The sequence below is a fragment of the Lichenostomus cassidix genome, chromosome 3 (genome assembly GCF_008360975.1).
Source record: "Lichenostomus cassidix isolate B80296 chromosome 3, HeHo_3.0, whole genome shotgun sequence".
NCBI classification, from domain to species: Eukaryota; Metazoa; Chordata; class Aves; order Passeriformes; family Meliphagidae; genus Lichenostomus; species Lichenostomus cassidix.
This window is the reverse complement of record NC_139483.1, coordinates 47,701,475-47,720,258: the sequence shown is the minus strand read 5'-3', so window position 1 is coordinate 47,720,258 and position 18,784 is coordinate 47,701,475. Positions and strand designations below refer to the sequence as shown.

The following is an 18,784-nucleotide window of genomic DNA, read 5'->3' as shown; positions in this document are numbered from 1 at the left end:
AGATTGACACCAAATATTTTTCAAGGCAGGTGAAAATAGCACAATGCTTTTGAACTGCTGGGTTTTTTGTGTTCCTGCATGAAGCTGCATGTCTTGAGTGAAAACAGGATGTATTGACTTGCCATAACCACCCATCGACCTCTGTGCCCTTTACATCTGAGTCACACAAGGCAACACTATTCTTTTTATCTTCTTGTTGTCATTACTTGCTGTTGTGAGTCACGTAAGATGTATGTTTGCTCTCTATATAAACAACCTCATTCATTTACTCTTAAGGTTCTTCCTGCTCTTTATTTTTCCATTTTTCTTCTAGAAACTTTTAGTTTGCATTCAAAAATCAAGTTGTGTTTAGTATGTCAGCTTTCTTGCATTTTTTGCACATCATCTGAAGTGTGAAGTAAATTCTTTATTTTATACATATTTAATGTTGCTTCACACAGTAAAGTCTAAAAGACTTTTATCTTTTCTGAAATTGAAATTTAGAGATGTGTGTAAGATCACCCAATCTAAGTTGATCAGGTATTTTTATTTCAAGTAGAAATGGAAAAGCTTTTTTTCTCCTTACATAGTTTTGGTTTCATTGTTTTTACTGGTTCATTTGCAGTATCTTAACATTCAGTTGCTTCAGGATTTATACTTGATAAAAGTAGGGGTTTTTAATTAATTCCTTGCAGTACTAAGTTTTAAGACGTAAAATTTTGCTATTAGTATTATAATCTCTGCATTCAATGTCTTGCTAAATGATGAGGCTCTTAAGCCTGGATTTGTGGGATGTGCACTTTGGAATCCATAAAGCCTAAAACCAGTTTCCAGCAGATGTGACCCTAGTTGTGTGTCACAGGCTGCTGTCCTGACCATCCTCCTTCTACCATTGGTAGAAGTGCTTTTCTTTTGGTGGTCCTTGCATTTTGCAGGCTGCCATTAGCAACATTACCAATGGCTATAAAATGCTGTTAGCTGGTTGTTTTGGTTTTGTCCAGTTTAATGTTCATATTTAAAACACATCAGAAAATGCACCAAACTACTCTAATACCAAAAGCACCAAAAAGCTTCACTGCATGTGATCTTCTGCAGCAGTATGTTGTTCTCCAGTGTCTTAAATTCCCAGTTGAGGGTCTTAGTATCTACAAGAGCACTTTGGAAGGCTGCTTTGTTACACTTGGTGTTGTGCTTGTTTTCAGGTGTAGATCGCGTATTCGCATGAGAGCTTACACTCTCAGAATGTGAATTTCTTTGGACAATAGAATTCAAATATTTCATCTGTGTAATAACTGTAGTTTTCAGTATAAAATTTGTATTTTGCAGAGCTATTTCTAAGGAAAATTATGATGAAGCTGATCGAGAAAACTTTAAAAATTTTAGTAGTAATAAAGAATGTAAAGCTGTCTTAAAATGTGTGTTGTATTTTTGTAGCTTACAATCTGGCATTGTCACATCTGCAGAGCTGCTGGTGGTGTAGAGGCTACATTAAATATATGTCATGTAGATCTTACTTCAGTTACTTTGTCTTCTACAAATCCAGAATGTCTCAAATACTGCAGTGTGCTTTCATGTGAGAGAGCAACTGAAAAAGTGGTTATTCAGTACAATTTTCAAAGCTGTTTTGCTCGCAGCTTTGGTCCAACATCATACATACATTTAAATATTGCATAAACTTTTATAGAATTATGTAAAAAGGTACCTATACACCTCAGAGGGCCTTTGATTTGCATCTAATAGTACTGAGGGATCTGGAATGTATGATTTTTTTTAATGACAAATGAAAATTGGAAAATAAGTTATCTAAGTATGAAGCCTGACACCAAACGTAAAATTAATATTGTATATTTGGATTCAGTCCTGGAGTTACGAAGCTCCATTACAATCCAGCCTGACACCCATTTTTATTGATATGCACTAACATCTCTGAAGTGGATCTAAAGGCTATTTGTTTCTGGTTTCTAAGGTTTTTTTTTTCTTCAAGGGCAGTAGAAAGCCTTAGTGTGTAGGGGAACAGGATCCAAAATTTGTCTGTCTTGCAGGAGAATAAAAGAGATTCTCAAATAGTGATGCTAGTTATATCTCTTGCAGAATGGTTTTACTTTTTCACTCTAATGTGTTGTTTTTCCTTCTATAAATAGTTAATTTGGAAAAGAATAGTATGTGAACATGATAAATAGGCTTTTTTGCTTGTAGAAGCAGTGGAATAAATTCAAACTGTTTGAGCTGACCTGTTATATGTGCTATAAAGCTGGTTTAGTTCTGTCACCTTTGGAAAACTTTCCTGAGTTTATTTTGCAAGCACTTCTGCAGTTTGTGTAATATGCCCACATAAAACATACAGACAGGAGGCAAAGTACAAATAAAGCAAGTAAAAATCCTGCTAATGCCAATATTTTTTTTCCCCTTCAGAGTTATTTTAAAATCCCAACCCGTAGTATATATATTAGTATTATTCACTAGCTCAGAATAATTTTAGAGACAGTTTTGCTGCTGATGGATTCACTGGTACTTCATATGATGGTTGGGTGAAAGAAAGTAGAAGTAAAAGCAACATGTGATACCCAATATGTTCATAGGAGAATTAGTTGTAACGGGTTTTGCGGGTGATGGGTTGCTGGTTTGGTTTTAATTATACATTTGCTGACTTGCTGGCAACTATTACTGAATCTGGTTTTGGTGGTTGAGTAATGTGTGTTTGTGCGGAAGGCATTAATAGCAGCTTAAATAGGCCTTCACATGCACCCGGGGTTTCCAGTGGGGATGGTTTGAAATGGAGTGATTTCCTCACAGCCACCCATGGGGTGTCAGGTTTCCCGCGAGTGAGCAAATGCTCATATGGAAAACAATCTGGCTGTGCTGAGCCAGCCCTCCTGAGCAGCCCCAGCCTGTGGTGGCTTTGTGCAGCACTGGGTGCTTTTACAGCTCCAAAGCTCACTCGGTGATTGAACAGCCACCTTTCCGTTCCAGGGGAAGGAAAAGGGGCGAGTGAGCTAGGGGTTTTGGTCTGGGGTTTCTGTAGCCTCAGGGGTGGTGGTGGTTTTCCAGCAGGGAGGCCTCCAGGAAGGGGGAGTGTGCTTGGCTTTGGAGCAGCACCAGGGCTGCTGGAAGGGAGGATGCTGATTACAATAATAAACAAATGCTGGGGATAGATTACCACACGGCTGTCAGAGCAAACAGGACCAAAGGAGGAGATCCCCAGCGAAGGCTTTGGAGGTTGCCGCAGGATCCCTTGCTGGAGGTTTTTTTTTGGCTGAGACAATGGAAGTTACTTTTTAGACAACTTTTAATGGGTCTTGGCTCTTCTGTGGCACAGCATCTTCTGGGCAAAGCGAAGAGGACTGGAGGTGCCCGGTTACTGCCATAGCAGCACCAGCCCACAGTGCTGGCTCTGAAGGCAGAGGAGAGATGGCCTCCTGTCTGGTCACACTGCTGTGCTTCCTAGGATGAAGTGTGTGTCATCCCATTTTAACTTCTCTGACAAGCTGGCTTTTGGTGCTTTCCATAGACAGAAGTTCCTCTGGGGATCTTTCTTTCTCTCCCTTGAATGGAGCAACATGGAAGAACTTGTTCCTCCTCTCCACCCATCACATACCAGCAGGTTATAGCACCTCTCACTCAGGGTCACTGAGACCATACATTGAGCTTGAGGCCTTCAAGAAGCCCTTGGATCCTGCAGGCCATTGCTGAGGTGAGCTGGAGGCAGTCCTGGGGAGGTGTGGAGACAAGGAGATCCCCACAGTGCCATGAGGTCAGGCCTGCCCTGCAAGGAGCATCACCCAGTGTCAGCGGCTCAGCCCTGGGCGCCCAACCCATGGGAAGGAGCAGGGACAGGGAGACTGTGACGATGGTGCTGTGGGAACTGTTCCCAGGGGAGCACAGCCTGGGAGAGGGACACGCACTGGAGCGCTTGGAGTATTTTGACACTCTGTAGGGGGAAAAAGAGAGAAAACTTCTGAAGGCTGTAGACTTGGCTTGGAGAACGTTCCAGGAAAATGTGGGCTTCGGGAGACGCTTAATGATGATTGGCCTGCACTTCAGCTTGCGTGAGTTGCTGATGAAATTTGAAAAGGTATGATAGGCAGTTGCACACACTTGTGCCTTTGAAAAATGCTATGTATGCCTTTGAAAACTACACAGTAGATAAAAAAGACAGGTTGATGTTTAACTTGGATTTTCTGTGTTGCTGTTTGTGTCCTCATGTGTACCCTGTTTGTAGAAATCTAATGTTGCTTCTCTTCCCCATTTCAGGTCCTACAAGATAACTTTTAGAGCATGTCCTCTTATTATAGACATTTTAAATATATATATATATATTTTTTAAATATTCCAAAGGAAATGAAGAACAGTTTGGGCTTTGCCAACTCAAGGGTATAAGGGGACATTACAGGCTCCCTGTGACCTTGTAGCACTATTGACAGAAAGCAAGTGCTCTGGAGTTTGCTGTTAAATTTAGTTGAAAGTTATTTTAGTCAAATTAGAAGATCTCATGATGGCTTTTATAAATAGACTTATTTCCGAGAAATACGCAACTTTCCCATTGTTTTGTCTGTTCTTTTATTCCACCTAGTTACTCTTTCTCTGACCGGGTTGTTTGCTAAGACTAATGCTGAGAGGCAGGAGGCTTGGCTTTGCAGTGATTGTGCCAATGAGAAAGAGACATGAGAATGTTAAAGAACAGATTGTTTTCATCTATTTGTCAGCACTTCCAGTGAAACATCATTTATATGATTGTAACCACTGTTACATTTGCTTTGTCTTTTTTTTTTTTCCATCATATGAACTTCCTGTGGTCCTGCAATGCTACAGTCTATAACAAAATGCAAAGTGGTTTATTTACAAACAAAGATAAAACATCTTAAAATTGTGGTCACATGGCAGAAGAGCAGTTTCTAAAACCTGATTGCATGTATTTCTAAACTTAAATACTCTCTTTTTTTTTTTTTTTTAAAGATGTAAATCAGTCTTCTCCTCCTCAGTAGTTACCACTTTACCAGCCGTGTTTACCAGGGAGAGGAATGCTTGAGACAGGTACTATTCAGTGCCTCAACAGCGTGACTCTTCCAAAAGTAGCTAAGAGCAACAGCAAAAGCATTTGTGATAAGATTTCTTGACTCTGTAGGTCACTTGCTCCTCTCTTGCTCCCAGTCTGTCATCTGGGCTTCACTCTTCTCTTGTAGCTGCTGCTATGCTAGCCTGAAAAGATTAGGTCACATGCTGGACTCTGAGATGCTTCATGACTTCATTAAGAGTGAAGTTTTTAACCAGTGTTTCATTTTTGTGAATCATACAATCCAAGGTATTTGCAAATTCCAGGCTCTCCCCTGTGACTTTGAGTATTCCAGTGTTTATATAATCCTAATGAAATTGATCATAGCAATTCTCAACAAAACCAAATCTTACAGGTCTCACAGCTCTCCTGTATTTTTTAGTTGAAGCTTGTTGTGAAATTTTGTTGTCTACTGTGCTGAAATTTGTAATGCAACATAGGAGGATTCTTTTATGCTGGAGAAGAGGGTTAGCATTTTATTTGGTGGACTTCGATCACAAATTCTAAAATTTTAATCTGTGCTTATTTAGCAAGTTTCCATTTTTTTTTCCTTTTTTTTCTTTTAGCAAGCTCCCCTCCTCCTACCCTGCTTCATTTCTCCCTCTTATGATTCCCCACACACCCATCCTGTCCTTCCTGAGGTGTTTGCTGCCAGGAGAAACAGCGTTATGACAGTGATCCTGGCTTGTAAGCTACTTTCAACCCTCTGGATTCATTAATATATGTTCTACAGAGAGAATTATGAGTGCTGTTACTGTGGTCGTAATGCAGAAGCCAGATGGCATTTGCAGAAGCTTGCACGGCACTCCCTTCCTATGCAAAAGCAGAGTCACATTACACTGCAGTAGGCAGGGCTGCCTTGGCTTTGTTCAGTTGTAATTTCATGACTACAGGAATTAGTATTAACACATTTATGGTGCCCCTCAGTTGGTGAGTCTGTGCTGTGCAATGGAGCCACAGAGGTTGTTGAAGGCAGGCTGGCATTCTCAACCTTCCTGTAAGTGCATCCTCACTCTTGTGATAAAATGAATCTTTAACCACACCATATGTCACCTCTTACAGTACTGTCCATGAGGCTTAAGTAAAAGTTAAGACAACTTTTTATAAACTTGATGGGCTGGTGTAAGGCTTTTGGTAATATAAACCTTTGAAAATTAGAAGTGAAAAATGTCTCAAAGTGGGTTTCCCCCCAAAAAGTACTGTTTTATCTTCATGAAATATCTGAGAGCTTAAGTAGTAATTAAATTTCTGTCATATCTACAGCCAACTTCTTTGTAAATTGCTTGATCTTATGCTATAGTTACAGTGGCTGTAGTGATACCCGGTATGGTCTGTGCATGACACTTGTCTCTCAGTGCCATTGAGAGAGGTTTAATATCCATCTTTATACACACTTCTGGCATTAGTGGATTTATGATAAGGGCAGTTCTGCCTAAAGGTTTCCAATACGTACTGCTCTTCTGAATGTGAATTCATTATGAACAGATTGCTTACCAGCAACTGCTACTGCAGGCAGGCCTCTGAAACGGCGGATGGGATGAGCCTTTCTAAAGGCATGACTGTCCTCTGACATCAGAGAAGCAACTCCCTGGATGAGATTTTTTAACCATCTTTTTACGAGAGCATCTGTTTTTCCCAGCTACCCCCAGCATTTTTAAGGCTGAGACCAATAAAAGTCCAGTTTCTCTTTTACAATGACCACATTCATACACCTCTATCATGCCCTAATTCTTACTCCTTCTTTAGGAGTCATCAGAAAGTAAAAAGCTCCAAGTAAAGCAGAGACTAAAAGGAGTATCTGACACAGCAGTGTTCCCAGAGGCAGTTGGCAGCAGCAGGTAAAACATATCTGGTTCAAGATAAAATAAACAACCTGCTGTTAAAAAAAAAAAGGTCCATTCCTTTGCTACCTGCTGTGATACCAAAAAGAACAATGTTTGGCTGTTGTCTGTGGCATGCAGTTATATCCTTTGGTTGGCACTTACATTTTTCTTCCAGCTGGAACAGCTGGAAGATTTTTCTGCAGATACTTTGATGAGCATTCATCCCATTTATTCCTGACCTTTGAAAGAGGCAAGTGCAGCATTTCTGTAACTGTGTCTTTGCTGACTTGAATGCTGTCAGTGAAGGCAATGGGCAGTCATTTTCATTGGACTTGCAATTCTGTGCACCAGTTGCAGTCACAGGCGTGATCTGTACTGGGTGGAAGTACAAAACTGTCCAGGCAAAATAGCCTGGAAATAACCTTTGCTAGGGAAAATGCAGTTTTTCAAGCTGTTTTTCATTTATGAAGAGTCAACTTCAACCCCACTAATTTTGCTTTGAAGATAAACATGTGGTTCGAAAGCCACAACAGATGGCCTATCTTTGCCTTGTACCTGGGGATTAAAAGGACGTAGCACTTGTGTGTCAACACAGAGTGCTGCCAGTCTTGTTGCACAGTGTTAGCATGGTACCTGTATGTCCATTTCATGCAAGTCATATGTGGTTTGTGTGGCATAACTTGCCATCCCTGCTTTGTGGTCAGATATTTATGAAAATTTAGTGGAATTCTGTTTCCTAATAAACATAAAAATAATTGGAGTGTAATGCAGAGTTTTGCTGTATATAGTGGGTTTAAAAAACATTGTAGTAAAATGTTGATGGATCCTGTCATAAAACCTTCTGTGAAGTTATGATTTAGTACAGAATACTGTTGACTTTTCTTGCGGGACTAAGCTGAGTTTTGTGTCCTATATGTAAGAAAAATTTGATTAAGGGCTCTTGATAATAGAATCTGTAATGCTATGGGTTATTTCCCTTACAGAATAAAATCACTTCCCTGGTTTGGTTCTTTGTATTATTACCCCGGCATTTTTAATACTGAGAATTCAATGGCGTAACATTTTGCATATTTTTAAATTCCTAGTTTCTTCCACTTTAATTTGGCTGTTGAGTTTTCTTCCACTAGTTGTGTTTTTATCTTCAACAGAAGTGTTTGTGCCCTATAAAAAGGAAAATACTTTGCCTGTGTTACCATCTTTGGTATATTGCCAATATAGACAAACAAAGTCCAATAAAATGTGAGTAGAAGTGAATCCGTTAATAGCTTAGAGGGTTGCAGTGTGAATCAGAGGCCCTTTGGACTCATCATTTAGAAAAAGACCACGAGAATGCCCATCATGATGGAAATGTTGTTGGTTTGACTTGGAGTTTTTTTGCCTTTGCAAAGTACTGGCAGTTTCCAAAGGACAATTACGCCTAATGTTGTAACTACTTTTAACATATCCTTGCAGTCTGTAAGGGGGAAAGCAAAGACAAAAGTTTAATAGCTGGTTGATCTTGGATTAGGGCTCAAAAGTTTGGTTCTGTTCCAGTCTTTGTCATATATACCTTCTTTTACCCTGGGTGTGTGACTCCAGTCTGCCTTTGGGTTGTTCGAGGAGCAGCTTCAAAGGGAGTAAACTGTATCTTTGGGTCCTTTTCAGTATTGCTACACTGAGTGTCACATATTTATACATTCTTTAAAGACACATGCTCTTCAGTTGTCATCACATGATAATTTAATATTTTATTTGATAGAAATTAAAGCAAGAAGTAGATTTCTTATTATGGAGACAAGGTTTAAAATCAAATCCAAACATAAAATGAAAGCTTGAATCCTGTCAGAAGAAAGGTAAAGAAGGAGAGAAGCAAAGAAGTCAAAGAACATTCAGAATGGAAATAGAATTTTGAAATCACCAGACCAAAATGGAAAGGACAGGCAGCAGTTTAATCTTAATACATAAAAAAAGTTTAAGGGAAATGGCAATATTCTAATTGTCTGGCTAGGTTTAAGTCTAAATGCCAATCTAATTATATCTTCTCCTTTCTATCTTTCAAACTTTGGAGTCTTTACCTTGATTTATATATAGGATGAATCCTTTTCTCAAAGAGCTGCCTTTTAATTTAGGGCATTAATCCTGCTAGCAGTTGGGCATGTAAGCAAATATGTTGACCTCATTCAATACATTCTCCATCCAGTTTAACAGATAGGTGCACATAAATATTTTCAAAATTAGCAAAATATGGCATCCCTTTAGAAGTGACTCAAAAAATTGATAAAGCAAGAAGATGTTTTCTATTTACAGTGTATTTCTTTAGGTGCTTTTTTTTCCTGTTGTGTTTTTGCTTTGTTTTTCTTTTCTCTCCCCTTTGATTTTTTTTTTTTTCACATTCACCAGGAGACCACTCTAGCCTGGATCCCTTTAGCTTTGGGTTAAGAGCAATGATGGTGTTTCCCCCTCCTTATGTGGCAAAAGCAACAGAATTTTTTCCCTCTTCTGCCCTCCTATGTGTAGCCACTGTGACTCTGAATATGGGAGCTTCCATATGGTAATAGGGAAGTGTTTATAGTTTCTTCTTAAGTATTGCAAAATTGAAATTGGATTAACTCTTACTAGAATTAATGTTGACTGGGGCCTGAGCTGGCATAATCAATTTTTCTCTTCCCATTTTTTGCCGCATATAGGACAATGAAGAATCATAGACCAAGAAAAAGTCAGGAGAAAGAAATAATAGATTAGGAGGAACATAAATTGGGATGTTTGCAGAATCATAGAGTTCTTTCCATTTTTGAAGAAAGAAATTTGAAGGGAGGGCAACCACATGTTTACAAATTTCTTTCTTAAGAATTGAAGGACTTTGATAAGAGAGTGAATAAAGGAGAGTATTACCAATTGTTACCACTTACAGTAGTCTTAGGACAAGATGGGAGCCCATCATCCAGAGGACAATACCTGAATAAAATCCAGATATTTTATATCATTATTGGAGAATGAGTAACTTATCATGTCCATTGCTTGCTATTAGTCATACTTTCACATACCACCTTCATGCTGCACTTCTTCTCTATGCACACTGATGTGGGGTATGTTATTTGAATTTCTCTCCATCTTTTCTTTGAGGACTGTGATAAACTCACATTCATTAACTTTATCAATCCTGTTGGATTATCCATCAGTTGGCAGTGGCTTGTTTTTTTTCCTGGAAAATGGAAATCAGAAAAGAGAGAGAAGTTAATTGTAAAACTTTATTCTTTGAACTGAGCTGTCTCAACATGGCTGTCACAGATGGGACTCAAGAATGTGAACAACATTTATTTGTACCTTCACAATATTTATTGTACCTTAATCGATGTGACATGGTGACTGGAAAATGCAAGAATCAAAACCCATTTTGAATGAAACATTTTTGAGTGTGCATGCTGAAGTGTCCTCTCAAGTAAAATCAAAGAATGCTTTATGAAGGTTCTAGAATGAATGAGTTTACAATTAATATTGTGATTGTCTTTTCAATGAGGTTGTCTTTTGTGACTTTAAATAGGCAAAGAAAAGTATTTGACATGACCAGGCTTTTGCAGCACTGATTAGTTGCAATTAGAATTGTAACTGCTGTACGTGGTTGTGTCTCCTGCTGTGTGGGACTGAGATGGTTTTCACTGCACTCACATGCATGTTGGTGTTGTAAAGACAGGAGCTGCAAATGTTGTCAGATAAGCATCTAATTCAACTGATGACTTTGCCATCTTATTTGGGTTGGTTGATCATCAGACGCTTCCATTTTGTTTTTTCCTTTTAAACATCATTGTTTCTATCTGTGTTTAGAATGGTGATTTTTATCAGGTTGTTTTAAAGACAGCAAAAGTGTCTCTTTTCCTGCTTTAAAGGAGTTAGTCTCAGGGCAAAGAATAGGTAGTTGTCCAAAGTCACACAGTAGCTCATCTGGTGAGACAGAGCTTCACCAGTGCCTCCCTCCCTCTCTCATCTCCTTCCCCACTGCCCCATCTCTCCTCTCTCCACTCCTCCACCTGTATCCTGACTTCTTTGTTTTCTTCCCTAATTCAGGAAAGCTTTTGTGCTATCTCAAATTCATGTCTACTTTTCCACTTCAATTTGTATATGTGCAGGCAGGAATACATCTTTAGGATGGGGAGGTACAAGAGCCCCTCCTTTTCTGCTTCTGGGAACAGATGGTGATTACTGAGGGGTTGATTGGAAGAATAAAAACCTTAAAGGAATTTCAGTTATTTAATTTCCTCCTTTGCAAAGAAGTTTATTTACATCTGCATCAAGTTCCTGTCATAATCTTCGTTGATTAATCCTATTGAGACAGCCAGTACACCTCCTGGCTTTCCACGCATTTGCATTGCTTTATTGGAGTATACGTAGATGTATGGATGCTAGAAAGCATTGGTGGTGATGCAGGAAGTTTTCTTTGCTCTCATAATGTGTTTTAAAAATGATACTGTGCTCAATTATATGAAGACATCATCTGTAATATGTTTCTTGAGGCAGATGGTAGATGAGAGAATAAAATGTGTTTAATTTCTAAAGGGAGGAGAAATGAGTCAACTGAATGGAAATCACAAGCTTTCTTTTTTCTTTTCAGTATTTACTATGAAATTCAGATTGTAATACATCCTGCCATTTTATGTCTACCTCTCCCTATATTTCAGGCCGCGGTGTATAGTAGTTTAATTGTAAAAATGGACTTGTGGTTGCTCTAGCCATTTAGCTGCAGTTTAAGGGGACAGATTTTAGTTAAATGCTTTCATATTACGTATGACAAAAAGTACTAGATGGAGGCTGAATTTCAGTGGACTGTGTAAAGTTTCTGGAAGGTTTTGTTTCAAAGAAGAAAGACACGACAGAGCCAAGGCTGAGTCTGTGTAATTTCTGGAAAGGAAAGGAGTTCTAGTGCGTTTGCAAATGCCACACTGTGTGAAACGCGTGGGTGAACAGTAGACAGTTAGTCACCTTCAGTGCTACAAACACAACCTCAAGAAACTTGTTGTTTATACTTCTATTTCCTTTTTCACAGCCTTGGATGACTTTCAGACTCCTTTTCTCACACTTAAGAAAGTTAGACCTTTCATAGTGACGTTAACAGGATTGCAGGTTTACTCCTCTGCATCTTTTATGAGAGCCACCTAAGAAAGCTGGAGTACCTGCTCTGCCTTAGTGTTTAGGAGTACTGATTTAAATAAGCTCTCCCCTCCTTACTGACAGAACTAAGATGTTTGAACTTTTCTTGCTGGTATTTCAGGACATCCAAGCTGAGATTGATGCCCACAATGACATCTTCAAAAGCATTGATGGAAACAGACAGAAAATGGTGAAAGCCTTGGGAAACTCTGAGGAAGCTGCTCTGCTCCAGCATCGGCTTGATGACATGAATCAGCGCTGGAATGACCTGAAGGCGAAGTCAGCTAACATCAGGTGGGTAATGATAACATCAGTTCCTGTCTTCTAAGAGGCTTGATAAGTATGACCACAGCATTGGAGTGAAATACCTATTATCTTTCATGAAGGACCCCGAGTGTAAATATAAAAACTCGGTGAATTTGTTCACCAGGTACGCTTAACTACTTGTTCTCTCTCCAGAGCTGCGCAGTTGCAAGTTGCTGATCTTGTACCAAAATTTCCAGACAGTATGTTGAGTCTTCCCTTATGATAAATCAATAGCAGTGTCCATGAAATAATTCTGTGAATCTGCAGTTACTTTGAGGAGAAATCAGGGGCTTGTTGGTTTTGTTTTTATAAAATTTTGTTTTTGAAATTTTTAAATTTATAGGACTTGCATCTGAAGTGTCTTGATCCATTCAATTGGTATTGAATTTTTTTAATTGTTGTTGTTCAACTGAGAAATGTTTTCAAGTACCTATTAATCAAGGAATGCATTTTACAGTTTTTTGATCCTATCAGTGCCAAGGTAAAGTGTAGTAATTGTTAAACCTTTGTGATGTCATTTTTGAAATAGATACTGCCACATTCATTAATATGAATCAAATTCTACATGAAAAAGAATTACATAGAAAATAATATCTAGAACTTTTAATTGCAACTGTTTGCTTATTGGTTTATAAAACTGTTCTTGTAATAGATAAAATAGAAAAATATTAAGCATTCATATTAATTTTCTGAAGGCCAGAAAAATGATCTGAGCTTGAAATTGAGGCACAAGAGTTAGAATGAATGCGACAGAGGGGAAAATATGCCATTTTCTTTTCATTTCCACTTATTCCATCACCAACCTGCTAAACAATTAAATGAAGCAGGTAAATCAACCCCATAAAAGCCCACAGGCAGAACTTGAACACAAAGAACCAAGCTGTTTGGTGTGGGGGATTGCAGAGACTGGCTCTACTACATATGCAATTCAATGCAAGAGCTGTTAAACCTAGGTTGTTATGAGCTCTAGTCAGAAGTCTGTGGGAGAAAAAGACAAAAGTATGCTCTTAAAATAATAGCTTGTCAGCTGTGGAGCCCTAGCAAGAACCATTGAGTTGCTTGGCCATTCCTGGGGTTGTTCAGAGTTTGGGAGAAATTGATGGCCATGAAAAAGGGCCTTCAAGCCACTTACCCTGTACAGCTATGAGTTCCAAGGCTGTGGTAAAGAAAGACTGATTGTGCAGTCAATGCTCAGAAAAGTGGGAATGCATACTTTTCTGAATACAAACCCATCTTTCCTCTTCTGCATAGATATGGCATGTGTATCCCACTGGGCAACATTAATGTTCATGTTGCTCTGGTGGTACCTGCAGTGCTGCAGAGACACATGTCACTTGAGATCTATGTGGAAGACAAGCAAGGAAGAGAATACTGGTGCAAATCTAAGACAAGTAAATTAACCTTTCAAATCTCAGTCACTATTAAAAATAGTGTAGTATTTCTGAGTTCTTGTATTTTGTTCTATTCTTTGATTACAGTTCACTTTTCTAATTTGTGCAAGAGTCCTGAAACCCTTCATAAGGAAATAACAGAACACAGAACTGACATGAAGTCTGTTTGCCTTGAATTTTTGCTTTTTTGATGTATCTCTTTACAAAGATTAATTGGAAAGCAAAACTGTATGGATGAGTCTAGTGAGAGCAGCATGTAATTGTTAGACGCTAGAACTGAAGATTAAAAAAACTGATTGTTTCATTATGGGTTTTAGCTTGAGATAGTGCTTCTAACTTAAAGTTTCCATAAAGCTTTTTAGAATATTTTCAGGTATGTGTACATTCCAATTATGCTGATTTTTCATTGCTGAAAGTACTGCTTTCCCAAATAGTGATAGCCTGAGTTTTTCTCATCACTTCAGTCCTCAGAGTGGTGTTGCTAGTCACTGTGTTGACTTTACTTCCTTGCTACTGTAACTAAAGAGAGTCCCAAACTGTAAAAGCAGCACTGTTGTGACATATTCTTAAATGTAGGGAAGCTGCTTAAACCTGTACTTGTGTCTGTGATGCCACATGAGAGGACTATATCTCTTCTTGCAATTGCTTGTAGATTTAGGTGGGTTTTTTTTTTTTTTTTCTATCTTTATTATCTTATTCCCTGGAAGAAAACAAAGTTGCAGGCTTGTGGGGATCTGCTTTTTAAAGCCAAATGTTTAGGGGAGATTCTTTTCTCCCGGGGCAGGAGGTGTGAGGATGTTAGTGTTTGGGGGAGGGTAGAGGTAAAAGTATGGGAGAAATGGAGAAGGAGTCTCTATATTTAGACCACCCACCAATCTTTTTTTATTCCATGTGTTCCCTTGTCACTCAGCAGGAAAAATGCTACCTCCACAGCAGAATCAAAAGCTGAGGAGGTCTCCAGCTGTGAAGAGAGCCTCTCAGGGTCAACAGAAGGGGAGTTTTGTTTTCTGGAGGGTTTTATTCAGCATGGCAGGGGGAGGGAGGGTTCCTCTCAGTCTGATCAGATAGATGGGAGCATCAGTGTTTTTCAGGTTCATCCAGGATTCCCTTAGGAGTGCTTTTGCATACCAGGTGGTTGATGCTGGTGAATATTCATGCTCTAACCCATGCTCAAAACCAGTCATCTATAATGACCTCTGTTTTGATCAGAGCAGATTCTTAAGCCACCACTTGACCTGGTAAATGCCTGAGATTGCCAATTCATTTGTCATGTGAGCACAAACACATGAAGCTTTGTTTGCAGGTTGTTTATCAGTAGAAATACCAATTCCAGACATCCTGGCTCAGAGAACAGAGAAGCCCAAGAAACATTTCAGAACTTCTGAATAGTTTATCTTCTGTCTCTGATAATGTCTGTATGACAAATGTAAACGTGATTCTCAAACTTTGCACTGGATTGCAATTTGAAGCATATCTTGACTCCCTTGCTCCTGTGCAGCATTTGCTTTTCATGGGGTTTACTAAATGTGTTTCTTTGCTCCCCAGGAGAATTGAATGCTTGTGTCTGCTTTTCAGCTGCTGCATCTTGCTTTCATTTTCAGTATTGCTTTTGATAAGATTTAAAAGGGTAATATTCTGGAAGAACACAGGCTGTTGTGATGAGTTTTTCCCTGTGTATTTTTTTCATTTAATGTCTTTCTTTGGGAAATTAGCTCACTTTGTGCTCAGTGAAAATTTTTCAAGTCCCTTATAGTGTAGTCCATTTCCTCCCCACCCTTTACAGTGCTACCCCTGCAGGATTAACTTGCACTGGACTTTGAAACTATGTGCTAGTGTTATTTTGGTCTCGACAATAATTTGGCATGCACACAAGTACTCAGTGGTAAATTACAATGCATTTCATCTAGTATCATATGCTCTATAATTCACATCAATACCAAATTAGTTTTTTTACTATTAGTATTATTGTACTGTGTGTTAAACAGTGGTGGGTCACCCTTAAATTATTCTTTAAGTAGTTGCAGGAGTTTTTTCCCTCCATACAATACTCCAATTTATTTTGTATACAAGAATTCCACTAAATAACTAGAGCAAAATCTTGAAGCCTCAGAGAGTGCCAGTTTTTAGAGGTGAGAGCCACTTATATGTGCTAGAAACAGTAATAAGTCATGATGAATAGAGATTTCACTATCAAATGGACAGAAAGCTATATTAAATGTACACATGTTAATTGTAGTTGCTCCTATAATTTTTTTTTTTTAACAATCAGTCAAGTGGCAAAACTGTATTGGCTTGGATGAGGGGGCAATGTCTCTCCTCTGCCTGATTAATAAGAAGTATAACTCTATTTTCACTTTGAGAAAGAAAGACCAGTTCTGAGTACCTGAAAAAATATCAGGAGAGTGGAGACAATACATTCCACTCAGAAGCTGCTGCCTGCACATCAAGGCCTACAGCAACAGCTTGGTTGTAATTCAGTGTAGGGCAGGATGCTGACTGTGCTGTTTGGGCCTGAGCTACAAGCAGCTGGTTGCAATTCAGTGTTGACATAAAGGGATCAGTAAGACCAATAAGGAACAATAGAAACCATAACATACGAAACTGTAGGCAGTAAAGTGTTGCTTCTAGCAAGTACTTACATTTTATATTTTTTCCAAAGTAGTTACCTAAAATGCTTTTCTGCACAGGAGTGAAGGAGAATAGATTCCTCTTCCTAAAGGTAGTTAGTTTATTCTTTTCAGAAATGTGGGAATTCTTTGTTTTGCTTTGTATTTCCGTTCTCATACACTCTTACTTGACTGCTTTATTGATTCATCTATGCTAGTATTGCTGGGGGATCTCAGTGTGGCCAGACCTAAGCTTGTGTTGAAGTTAACCTTGCAGCACATCATCCCTTCAATCCAAATGTTGTCATATCAGTCCCAAACATCCACTCTAATACTATTTGAGATGATAATACAAGACAAGCAGGTGAAAGTATCAAGGTGTGAGTCACAGTGAATCAGAAAAAAAAAGATAACCAACAACCTGCAAAAATAGGAAAGGGAGTAGAACTTAGTTCGTTCATCCATCAGAAGAAGGGCAGGAACTTGCAGAACTGGTGTCAGACTACACTGAAAAACATTCAGGTCTACTTCACCACCCGTAAAGAAACTGGTTTTTGCTAATATAAATTAGGTGCATACTGGTCTTGAATGATTTCATAATATAAAATGACTGCAGTTAAGAGAGGGGTAGCTGGTCCCTGTTGAAGATTTCTATGCATCTTTTAGGCACTGCAGAGAGAAGACATCAAGTCAAGGTATTTCTGAAGATTGTAGAAAATGACGTGGAATTTGATTTTTTTGGTTAATTAAACTAAAGAACAAATTTACTGTATTAATTATCTAGTAACTCAACATTAACCAAAGATGATGTATTAAATAACCTGTGTTACGATTTATATGTTCAACAGCACAGGCATTTGCAGTTGATCACTGCTGGTAGAATATGCTGGTTTTTTGCTTCTGGAGAATCAAAGTCCTGTCATGAAAGAATTCAGTTTTGCAGTTCTTTAGGTCACAAAATGATGCTTGTGCTTGTTGCCCTATAGTGGTGGAGTCAAAACAAAACACAGGATATTATGGTGCTTAGACATGCATTGTTCTTGGTTTTAGATGAGTTAAAGCATCAGGTACACATTTGTCTATGTTCCCCTGTTTCTCCTCTGCTTAGTTTGATTTGCTGTGCAAAGTATTTTGAGGTAGAGTTGGTTTTTTTTAACACAAAGTTGTTTTGCAGTTAAAACGAAACATTCTCATCTTACTGATGTTGTAATTTTGTTTATGGTATTCCCACACTGGTGTTGCCATTCAGGGCTTTAAAGATGCTCCTATGCTGTTTCACAGGGCTCACTTGGAGGCCAGTGCAGAGAAATGGAACAGATTGCTGACATCCCTGGAAGAGTTAATCAAATGGCTGAATGCAAAAGATGACGAACTGAAAAAACAAATGCCTGTTGGAGGGGATGTTCCAACCTTACAGCAGCAGTATGACCACTGCAAAGTAAGTTGCTTAAGCTTTATGGATATGCTACTATGAATTACAGAATGAAGCAAATTTTTGTACTGGAGAAATTATGAATGCTTCCCAATGACTAATTTCAAGAAGAAAACTTCAGATCTCCACCCATGTTGCATACCCACTTTGCCCAGTAAAGCATGACTAAGATACACTATAAAATTTCATCTAAAGGATTGTGGAGGCACATGCTCAGTCTAAAACACTTTTTTTTTTAAAACTGTTTTTTAATATTATTTGAATCCTGCTGGGTGGAACCTCTTTTCTCTAAAAGTTAAGGAAGGCATACAAAAGTAAGGACTGAACAAGAATCATGAAAGCAAATTTCAATGTAAATTCAGTAAAATTGTGAGTAGTGGTTTTCTACATTTTACTAACCTCACCAGTGATAGTAGCCCCCTATCCATTCAGATTTACGCTGCAAAGATCACTCAAAACTATTTCAGAGAACTGAAATTTACCTGTGCCTTGTACAGTTGTAACTATAGTATGCCATTCTAGTTTTCTGGTTTTGCTTGTCCTGTTCTGGTTAAGCACATGGTAGGTTAGTAATTCCTAAGTAGTTCTTGACAGTAAAAAACTGGTTTTTGTTTTAAGATATTTCTTCATTCACATGGAATATAGTCAATCTCACCAATTCTGATCAGTAATCAAGTGAAGAAGTAATCAAGTGTTTTTTCTGTTGAAAAAACATCATTCTGGTAAAGCTGGTTCCATCTTGTTTGTTGATCTGTATGGTGTACACAGGGAAAGAGAACAAATGCAGCTTTATATAGCTAATTGCATGATAAGTATGTTCCCCTCTGCCAACTACACTGATGTCTTTTCTGCTGTGGTGTTTAGTGAGGGCAAAATTTGAGTTTGGAAAAACTTTGTAGTACAGAAATTCATGGAATCCTGTGGGGTAGTACAGAAAATACAGTCTGATATGAGCAGCACTTTTGCAACTTAACTCCAAAATAGAAGTGCTTAAGGAAATCTGCATATGTTTCTCCTTAATTTGGTCTTCTAAAGTAAATTTATTAGCATAAACTCAGGAACTTTGTTTCTTGAGA

The 18,784-nt window shown here is 38.5% G+C and overlaps 1 protein-coding gene across 4 annotated transcripts in view; it reads left to right on the top strand.

Moving 5' to 3' along the window:
- Positions 1–18,784, top strand: part of UTRN (utrophin) — a 352,485-nt gene that overhangs the window by 219,129 nt on the left and 114,572 nt on the right. For all 4 annotated transcript variants that reach the window (XM_085055625.1, XM_085055626.1, XM_085055624.1 and 1 more), the window contains 2 exons: positions 12,095–12,267; positions 17,558–17,714. In XM_085055625.1, the coding sequence (XP_084911751.1) occupies positions 12,095–12,267; positions 17,558–17,714 (330 nt within the window). The remainder of the gene's footprint in view (positions 1–12,094; positions 12,268–17,557; positions 17,715–18,784) is intronic.